Consider the following 11365-nt stretch of genomic DNA (forward strand, 5'->3'; position numbering starts at 1 on the left):
AATCTAAAGGAAGACAATCAGGTTATCAGCACCCTCACATATTTCCAAAAAATGAAACTGAATTCCCTTCTTTACAAATTTCTATGGTATGCATTCATTCATTTCAAAAGAACTATGAGTAAAACAAAACTAGCATTTGAAAAAGATTTTACTCATGTTCTTAAACAAAAATGTATACTGTTTTTTAAAACATTACCCGTGAGCATTCAGCCACAGGCCCTCCTGCTCCCATCACTACTATAAAATGATCTCTGCAGTGTTAAAGGCATTGGGTTAATATCTCACCTCTGCTTCACTGATTTATTCCACGTGTAACTGCAGGTATATACCTTTCCTAAAAAATGTCTGCCACGACGTACTCTAAGAAACACAACCCGAGAATGTTAAATACGTACGATTTCTGTGTCAGAAGACTGTGCAGATTAGATTCTCGATATGCTTTTTAATTTTTTTCTCAGCAGGGGGAGCTAGCACTCTCATCTTGAAAGTCTAAGTATACAATATGGAAATTTAAATTTTGATTCCAACTATCAAATTTCAATATGTGTGGGATTATTCCATTCAAAATCTTCACAGAGGAAAAGAAACTTCGAGTTTGACAAACTTGAATATTTACCTTTGTCTTGAAATTCCTGAAGATAGCTACAAATTAAAGAACATTATATTTTAAAATGGGGTTGAAATATTAAAACAAGGTCTAATTGCTGGCAATACTTCAAATCCAAAATCTGTATTATAAACATATATCTAGAGTAAAAACTATTTCCTGCCCTGAAATGACAATTCCAAATGCTTAGGAATTTATAATAAAATGATTTTTAAAGGTCTAAGTACAGTAGCAAAATGAGGACATATTTTTAATACCTAGAACATACATTATATTTATTCATTTAAAGTTGTAATAATTAAAAGGATTCTCTTTTTCAGTTCTGAGGTATTTTCCATATTTATATTAAAATCCTCAAGCTACCTATGTCTTATCATTTAAACCAAATATACCCTTGGCTAATCAAAATAAACAGTTAGATTTTGCTAGAATACTTAGATAAATACATAATCAAGAACCTTCACAAGAAAGCATATTATGATAAATATGTCTGTGTTTAAAAACTATTATAGTAGAAACATATTTGTCCTTTACAATACTTAACAATAATTAAATTAGAACATAAAAAACTTAACTCCATGATTATCAATTCCTTATTAAAACGTTAATTACACAGTTGCTTCTACGTAAGAAATTAGTAACAAAAGGCAAGTGACTTACATAGACTTTACATCTTTTATCTTCTTAATAAGGGATTCTCTCTTTTCCTTTGCTTTCTTGGATAAATTTTCCCCTCTCAGTGTATCTGCTACAAATGTTTCAACATCTAAACCATGAAACATAAGAAACAGGATACAAATTACAGGAAAGAACCATTTTTTGTGAAGACAAATTGGATAATTGTTTCTACACATAAGTGTTAATATCTGTACAATCTCTTTTAGTTATTTATCAATCCAAAGCATAACAGCAGAAGTATGTTTCAAATACAAAGTTGGACAAATCTATTCCTCACTTGGCTAATAAAATTTGTATGCTCTACTTATGCTTAGCACAGCAAATGCTATTTGGATATGTGTCATCATTAAACCAGGAAGAAGCACACAAGTTTTAATAAACTATGGTGCCCCATAAAACAAATTCTCTTATATAAAAGCAAACACCAAGCTTTTATGCATGTGTTACTACCATTTTATAGTATTTTATAAGTTCCTGTATAAACAGCTCATTCACAATATTATATCAATATAAGCTAATGTCTTTGGCAAGGATCTGTTTTCCCTAGTGTAGTCCGGTTTTAGATATATACAATGGGTATACACAAGTTTTAATGCTTTAAAGGAAAAAAATAAATCTGTTCTTCTAGCCAAGATCCCCAAATCAAGCCCTCCTCCTTCCCACCTGCCCCACCCATTCTGGCCACCCTCAATAAAAAAGATAACCAGCTGTGTGGTTTTGAGAGCTCTTGCTTTCCGCCCTGGTATTACCACCTGAAATATATTTTAAATAAAGAAGTAGAAAAATAGATTCTTCCACTATTTATAAATATAGTAGCCAATAAATACGATTTCTATGGCCTCATATAATATTCCTTCATAGCTTCTTTTTAGAATTCTTAGTAAACTTCTAAATTATTCTGTTGTCTGGATCTCTCTTGTGTGAAATTTCAACAAGTCCTTGCATTTTGATTTTTATAACAGTTCCATTCTCATTGTTCATGAAATACTGTGCAACTTAATTTTATTTTCAGAATTTCAAACCTCATTTTGAAATATAGAGGATATCATAAAAAAATTACGTAGGCATGGCTATAAATCATCCATCTTTCATACTAAAGACATTTATGTATGCTTTACTTTCCTTTTTATCTAACTACTTTGTCTTGTAACTCTTATTGATAAAAAGATGGTATCAATACATAATAATATTACATGTACAAGTAGCATAATAAATGGACTCTCAACTGTACTGATAATTAACAATTTAAAACATAGTACATGGGATAGAATGTCTGTAATCAATTTTAAGTTCTTGATTACAAAAGTATCTTGAGCCAATGAGGAAAGTGGTTTGTACTGCTATACACTGTTATACACTTTGTACATAATAAATGTACAAAACTAATTTTTCACTAAGTCAATATGGACAAGTGAAAGAATTAAAATTTAATCTTGTAATAATTTTTAATAATAGCTTACGGTTGGAAGTCCATGAACAACTAATATGGTAAAAATAAGTCTCAAAACGAAATGAAAGCAAAATGTCACAGCTTCTTTTCCTTGAGTTGCCCATATTTTGAAGAGGGGGACATAGAGACATAATCCAGTACCAGGGCAAATTAGACACAGACTTGTAAAGTGAGTTCAAAATAGTGAAATTTAGGAAGAAGCTCCTCTAAGCTCTTTAAACTTTGTATTCAGAGGAGCAAGCAACCTGTGAACATTCATTCAGCTACTAGCTGAAATGGAAAAAACCATTGCCTCCCCTTACAGTAACTCTTGTAAGAAAGTGGAATAAGGGAAGAAGTAACATTCCTACTGCTGATTCTTTCTTCCAACCCAACTCAATGCTTGGGAGAATCCCTGGCACAATGGTGAAAAGTCTGCTTAATGTTATTTTCACTCACTGTTTGTCTTTAATGCCCTCTTCCTTGAGTATTTAATTGCCTATTTTACATTTTCATTATACAATCCAAGTTTAAATAAACAGGATCAATTTTCTATCTCCGGAAGCAATAACAACGAATTACCTCAAGAGTTTTTTCTTAAAAGGTCATTTAGGTCCCATAAAAACTCAGAAAACAAAAAAGACTGCAATACTCTATATAGTGTTCCCTAACACCCTCCAAAATGTTTTAAAAATACTGATCCATGCTACTATTTTATGAGAAAATATTTGTTTAAAGAGTGTGGGACTGCAGGAAGAATTGGTACTTTTCAAGGGGGGCAGAGAGTCAGAGATTGGGTAACGGAAAAGGTCTATATTTTTACAGTAGTCTTTTTAATGTACTTATTCCTAAGCTTTTCCCAGAAAAGGGTTTAAGGCAATTAAAGTTATTTAAAAAACACTGACTCTGTTGGTAATTATTTCTCCAAAAGAGACACACGGACAGCGCAGGAACTGCTTTGCTGATTTAGGGGTTTCTTTCCCCCTTAACAAATAACTTTAAACTGGAAGTGGTTTCTGCAATAACCTTAGTTTGCTGGTTGTCCACAGACTTGGTTGGTTTTTAAGCTTTTGAAATCTAAGTTATTTCTTAAAATCTACGCTTTGCCCGTTTATTTTCGAACGGAGCGAAGCCAGCCCCTCGCGCGCACGGAGACTCCCTGGACGCGCCGGCCGCCCCGGCGGAGCCTCCTGCACGGCGCTGATGCTGCTCCGGTGCCGCCCAGACACAGCGAGCGCCGGAAAGAAGTTGCTAGGGCTTTCCTGGGAGACGTTCCAGCTCTGCCCTCCAGGAAAATCGACTCTCGCTCGGAGTATTAAACCCCAGGGTTCCGGTCAGACGGATCTGTGAGCAGGAAAAGCTGGGTTTGGGGCAGCGCCCTCGCCAGACAAACGGGGCTGGATCTGCGGCTTTGTAGCTCAGAGCCAGGGTAATATTTCAAAAGCGAGCAATAAAAGTCTTAGACGAATCAAGCGCTTCTCTGGCTGGTTGGAAAAGAGATTTGAAGCTTTTTATTGTGCTCTAGTCACAATAGTTTACTGCAGACGGTAAACGAGCAAGCGCGTTAGCCCTCTTCCACCTTCCTCTAGGGCTCAGGTCCTTCGGTTAATATGTAGATTTCAATGATTCCTGACTGGCTGTAATTCAGGGAAACGCCATAATTTGATTACAAGAAAAGGTCAGCCTGCCTCGCTTGCCTCTTGGCCTAGTGTTTAGAATTCTCTTCCTCGGAGGGAGGGTCTCCACTCACACACCCAGGCGCACACGGGCCACAGGAGAGAAGGAAGCATCAGAGGCCCACCCGGCCCTTGCGGAGAAGGCGCGGGAAAGGGGACGCCCCCAAGGCACCAGGTCTAACCCCTCCCACCCCCTGCTGCCCGTCCGCAGCCCAGTGGACCGCAGGTCTGCACTGCTTACACTTAACGCCAGAATTTCCCCCCTCTCCATCAGCCTCTGCCCCTCAAGTCATCATCAGGAAAAAGTTATAACGGTGAAATTAAACATGATGATTTTTTTGCTCCTGTTAACACCTTTATATTGTCAAGAGTAAACCTTATCTGGTGGTACTGCTGTAAGAATCTGAGGGAGAAGACCGCTGAAAAGATCAGATGTATTAATACAACTGCTCTGTAGATACATGTTAAGGTCTGAAAACAGAATTAAAAGATGACATGTTGCGGCTTGGCAATCCTTAAGCAGTTTCAGTTAGAAACCTCTACATAGCCATGGTGACCCCTAAGATGAAAACATTTAACACATCCAGTCTGCCTTTTCTTTCTTTTTTTTTTTTTTTTTTGTACATACAGACCCCCTACAAAAGCTGCCACCCATTCTTGCCCTAGAGTTAGAGTCCCGTCATTGGGACAGGTATATAATACATACGCTAGCAGCTTTCTGCCACCTTCTATACAGATCATACAGTGAAAAGGTGGAATCACAAAAGGTAAGAATAGCTTTAAAATTCTTGAAAATGATAAACTCTTGGCTTCTTGAAGTTGAGTACATAGCACAGGTTCCCACTCTTGAAAAGAGCTGAGGTTTGACCACTTGTCCTCACCATCCCCCCACTAACAGCCTGGAATTAGGACTTGCAGGCTTTGAAGGTTGTAAACAAGTCACAAAGGTAACACCCCCTGTCTTCCTGCCTACTCCCCCAACCACCCAATACCTCCCTGCACACACATACACAACACAGCCTCTGAGATGGCCTGAATTGTATAGGAGAGAGGGCAAGAATTGGGCTGGATCTGCCACCATTTGCTCAGCCTCAGATCAATAAAATAAATGTAAAAGCAACCACACAGCACCCCAAATGGCTTTACTACTTAATTCTACTTCTCTATTTTATGAACTGGGCAGGACTTCTCTCTGTGTTCACTGAGATGTGAGGCCACCAAACTTAATGTGATAAGGATCCTAGTAGAATTTAAGCTGCTTTAGAGGGGGAGGATAGTGGGGTGAAAGACATGGTTTTCTTCTCTGTTAAAGCAAGGTATGGTCTGACCGAACAGCTTCTGGTGAAAACATAAAAATCAATTAAACTGGGCTCATGCAGATCAATGGACCCAAATGCCCAAAGATGGAAAGTAGCTAATTGAAAAGTTATTGATTGTTTTAATCAATGTCTTTCCCTTGATTACCTAGCACTTTTATAGGTTATGGATGAACTGTGAACTTTTCAAACATGGAAAAAGAGACATGTTGAACAGGCTCAGGAATTCTCATAGCACAAATGGGTAAAACATACCTGAGTCTTATAATCCAATCATGTGACAAAATTTTCAAGATTGGCTTTGGAAGCTAAATGATTTATTTTGATAAAAAGCTGGGCTGTTGAAAGACAGGGCTGAACATCTTTCAACCTCTAAAAGATGACTCTTGATAAATAGCACCTTACAATAATCAAAATCTTTTTACCACACATTTTCAAAGAAGCCACAGTGAATAACACATTAGTCTGAGATTTACACTATATTCACTGTTAGGCAGCATCTATTGTAATGTGTTCAGAATGTGATTGAAAAAGAAATGTAAACTCAGTGGAATGAAAAAGATAGACTTGGCTTTAATTGAAAAAGACAAACTAAGTGAATAATGAGTATATAAAACCTAGCCTATGCCACTTTTATCACCCATATATGACACTTAATCTTAAATTTATGAGAGAAAACTGAACTGTGTTTCAAATCACCAGAGGCTTTTCCTACTCTGTTGTTTCTACCTTCTTTCTAGTAATAACTTAATGCCAATAACAGTAGAGATAAACCCACTTGCAAATTTTTCATATACTGCTCATTTTTTCGTATGTTTAGATTCTTCTTTTTAAAGGAAACAAATGATAATTTGTATTAACTATAAAAACTGTGCATAGTGTCAAGAGCCTTATTTAGTCACCTGAAAACACTTGCAATAGAAAGCCATGCCAAAGATCCCCCCCCAAGAAAAAGCAGGGCATTTTATGCTTAAGATAGATAACGAAACTAGTTTTCCTAATAGTACATCTTAATTCATCTATATTATATGACCCATATAAAAATCTCTATAAACTTCTGATTCCTTGATTTACAAACACATATCCTATTTCTAGAAGAGAAAATCTTAGCGGTGTCATAGATTGACTTCATTTTGAGATTAAATGTTCTCATATCAACTTTATGCTCATTAGTTACTGCTGCCAAAATGGGGCAGACTTGTCCTTGCTCTCTGTAGGAAAATCCAGGTGCTAAAGAAGTAGGTGACTATTGGGGACTCAGTAGGTGGCACTCTTCCCTTTACATACTCAGCCAGTGCCCTAGAAGAAAGTTATGGGACACTAGATACACCATAAATAATTCTCTTAGGAAAAATAAAACCAAAATGTTGACCAAATTATAAATGGAACTTTGGGAAGGTGAAAACCAAATTGTACTATACTCAGCATTGAAAAAATTCTGCCTCTATTTCAAATGAATTGCATTCTTTACCTAGTGCCCCTAAAGGGATTATCAATTATAATGTGTGAAGGTAAAAAAAAAAAGTTCTGAAAATCCCCAATAGCAAAAAATGCAGTATTTCTAATCAAGACAGCCATTTGAACAAAATCTTAAGGTCACTCTGCAGACACCATATAGCCATTTTATTTATTATTTGTTTGGTTTGGTTTTGATTTTTCAGAGCACTGACAACCACTGTTTTCTTCTTTTAACCTTGGTCTCATTTTCTAATTTAGTAAAAATGAAATAACATCTATAGCTTTGTTGTCCTACAACAAATAAATGAGACTATCTGATTTCAAGTCACTAACAAACCAGTATTTAAAGGGTGGTTAAACAAATGAAGGGGGAGAGAAGACAGTGGTTCTAGTTTCTCTTATTTCTTGCCTGCCTGGGGAAAAAAACTCACATAAATCAAGATTATTCTTGCCTTAGTCCTAGTCAAAATATTTGGATGTGAGAGAAGATTAAATGGATAAGATTTGGGATTATCCTTTGATTTTAATTATCCAGGCTAAACTTGGATGGGGGGAATCAAAGGTTGCCTAGAGTCCCTATGGCAGTTCAAAATTTGCTTTTAAAAACAACAAAATTCTGTAACCCCTTTTCTATTCATGTAACTAAAAGAATAACTCAACACTTTTTATAAAAAGTATAGGTCTTCAAGATTTAATGTACTGATTCCACAGAAAATATAACAGCCAAACTATATAGCCACTTTTTCAAGGGTATCATTAAATGTGAGTTAAGAATGACAACCTCATTTTTTTTTTTGCAATTCTATAGAATGTTTTTAAAAAGGGAAAGAAGGGTAGCCTAGAATTGCCATAATCAGAGGTAAAAATACAGAAAAAGAAAAATAATAAATATGATAAGAATACATTTGAGCACCTATCCTTATCAAACAGTTGAAATATCAAATAACACATGACATATAATGATTTGGATAATAGGCACATGGAACACAAACAGAAATATCTAAGCAGTTATTTTGACAGCCATTATCTTTTGACTTTGTATTCTTTTTTCTGAAAGCAAAAGATTTTAAACTTCCAAAAAGTTTACTTTCTTACCTTCTCTACCTTGGAATTCTAGCACAGTGCCAGACACCCTAAGGCACTCAGCTGTTAACTACAACTATCACTGCCAATATCTCCTTAGTTTCAAAGAAAATGTACTAAGTAAGCCAGGAATATCTCTAAAATTCAAAACAATACAAACACTTCCTCTATAGTTTTAGTAATTCTAAATCTAGTCATGTACTATTACCCAATACACTTGAATTACAAAAATTATCATTCACAATCCCAACAATATTTTTTGGATGAAATATGTGAAAAACTGCTGAGAGTATCTATTCTTGAAACCTTCCCTACCTCAAAAAAGATTAATTACAGTCAAATATAAAATATTAACAACTTTTCTAATAAGTAAAAAATAACCTGGAAAACACTGGTTCACTTATTTCATTTCCTTAACCATATATATCCCCCAACTCACATCCATACTTCTTGAAAATATCCTCTGAAATTAAATGCAATCCAAATTTATAATCCCCAAAGTTTTATTTTTTTCATACTTTGTGTTTTAATGTGAATTGCTTTAATAATATGAAATATTAAAATGTCAATAAAATGACTTTTTAAAAAAGCTATTTCTAGATATTATGCTAGTATATTATCTGACTAAAGAGAGATGGCAGATATATGTAGGAAGTTGGCATTGGCAGATAATTTAAATATGTAATTCTGAGGTTTTTAAGTTACACAATAAGGGTCACATGAAATACTTGTGTTCTATAGGGATCAGAGAATAAACTATATATCATACTATCTGTGAATGTATGATTATGGATCCAAATAACAAACTGTCTACTGTGGGAACTGCCAACCTTTGAAAACATGCACCCAGAGGTCTGTACTTTATTTCTTAAATTCAAAAATACAGACCTAGAATATTCTTAAAATGGTGACATCAATTTTTGGAATAATCATAAACACTTCTCTGATCTGGTTATTACAATAATATTATCAACAAGCAATTCCAGCATTGTAACAACAAAAATGTTAACTGGAGTGTCAAACAAAACCAGTACTCATGTGAAACTCTCATATAATGGAATAAAAGCTGCCTTAAGTAAGTTTTCACACTCCTTTCACTATGTCCCTTAGTGATACTCATTAATGATGACAAGAAACGAAATATTATTCCACCACAAATGCATTCATCACACTGTATCACACTCATACCAATATAAGTCCACATTCCTACACATAGTTTTATTTTCTCTACCACATTCATGATGCCAACCACCAAAATAGTATAACAGCGTATTAGGAGATTTGGTCTTACACTGCTATAGCAGTAACTTACTATTTCAAATGTCACATTTTAGATGAAATTGCTTTTTAGGAGCTAAAGTAGGCAATTTGTAATAGAGGCATCTAAGAGAAACTCTTTAGTTATTTATGATCAATATTAAAAGATACATATTTTAGAGACAACTAAGGTAAAATAATCAACAGTCTTGTTTTCAGGATTCTGACATACACAAGACAAAGTAAATGCTGGTAAAAATTCCAGAACATCAGGATAGATGTTGTGCTACCTTAAAAAAATTTTTTTTCTACCTTGTACAGAAATATAAATTTTTATTGGTCCTTAGTGAAAATACACACATCCATATCCAGTACATTAATGAACTAGCAGTGGATTCCTAATAGCATTGAAGAATCACATTTTTTTAACTCCTAAAATAAGTTCCTATAAATGGTAATGTAAAACTGAGAAGGGGAAGATGAGGGTGCATAGATGAAGTACTTTCGTCCTGTGACACAGGAAGTAGGGCTTTAACACATCCTTCCTTTTTTGCTTTAATATACTACTAAGGCTGAAGACAAGTAGCCATTTGAGAATCAGGCCCTCTTCAAAAGTCTTAAATATCAGTGGACTGAATGTTCAACAAAAATGGGAGTTTTAGAAATGACAAACCTTTCCACCCCATAACCCCTAACACCTGTGGCTCTGACATCTCTTTGCATCTCTACACCCTCCACCTCCATGGGCCAGGCCATCCAAGAACTACTTCTTTGACTTCTGTTCCCGTACCAGTTCTCACACATGCATTCATTATTATCATTCTCTCTCCCTTTCCTACTCTCCCTCCACCCCATCCCTCCCTCCCTCACTCACTCTCACACACACACACACACACACACACACACACAAAGCGTCTTCACGATGCACAGAATGGTCCTGATCCCATTTGTGTAGACCATCAAGAAGGGCTTCGCCACCAGCCCCGCACCACATTTCAACACACACGCCCACTCCCTTTTTCAGACGAAACACCCTTCTTCCCTCCTCCCTGTCCCGCCCCCACTGGCCAGAAGACGTGGGGAGCGCGGGGAAGGAGGGTATGGACTCTGAATGCCTGTCCCCACCGGCTCGCTGTTCCCTCGCCCCCGCCCCAACAACGTTACCCGCCCCCTACCCGCTCGTTACCTGCCAACAGGTTCCTAATTTCCTCAGGGAGGGGGTAGGGAGAGGAGGTGCTGCTGGGGTTGGGCATGTTAGGAGCACAAGGAGTGCGGGGAAAGGACCTGTACTGAGAAGGTTACGGGTGGGGTGGGGTTGCAGCTCCGAACTAGACTTGGGCCAGCAGTCCCGCTAAGAACAGCGGGTCTACGAGTCGGGACACTGCCAGGCCGGGGCTCACAACAAGGAAGTCACTGACTCTCCAGCCAGCCGCAGCTGGACTTTCGGCCCAACCCCGCCCGCAAGATCGGGGCGGGACGGTGGGCGGAGAGAAGGCATGAAAGGCCGGAGGGGTCCAACTGCGCATGTGTATTCTTAGGTTTTCCCGGCCGCCGAAGACAGAATGCCCGGGCAAGCCACGCCCACTGCTACGCAGGAAAGCTGGAGGAGGAGCGGCTGGTGGGAAGGGAGGCAACTGGGGCTGTGTCACGTGACACGTGTCTGACGCACCTTGTCGCCATTTTGGTTACTGGTACCGCCACAACTGCTGGCTATTTCCCTAGGATCCCAAAAAGTAAGGTACCAGGAGCGCCTAGAAGTTTTCCGATTAAGAGGCCTTCTGGCTAATGGTTAGTCCCACAGAGGTTTAACACCTCGCCTGGTAAGCCACAGGGAATTTTCGATTGTCCTAAACTGTTATGG

At 37.4% G+C, this 11365-nt stretch overlaps 1 protein-coding gene across 2 annotated transcripts in view; it reads right to left on the reverse strand.

The window, feature by feature from the left end:
- Positions 1-11072, reverse strand: part of SKAP2 (src kinase associated phosphoprotein 2) — a 179766-nt gene extending 168694 nt beyond the window's left edge. For both annotated transcript variants that reach the window (XM_045564526.1, XM_045564525.1), the window contains exons 1-3: positions 10691-11072; positions 1268-1373; positions 617-642 (exon numbers count right to left, since the gene is read on the reverse strand). In XM_045564526.1, coding sequence (XP_045420482.1) covers positions 617-642; positions 1268-1373; positions 10691-10757 — 199 coding nt within the window. In that variant the 5' untranslated portion in view covers positions 10758-11072. The remainder of the gene's footprint in view (positions 1-616; positions 643-1267; positions 1374-10690) is intronic.
- Positions 11073-11365: the final 293 nt, after the last annotated feature.

Source organism: Lemur catta, chromosome 11, assembly GCF_020740605.2.
Source record: "Lemur catta isolate mLemCat1 chromosome 11, mLemCat1.pri, whole genome shotgun sequence".
Lineage (NCBI taxonomy): Eukaryota > Metazoa > Chordata > Mammalia > Primates > Lemuridae > Lemur > Lemur catta.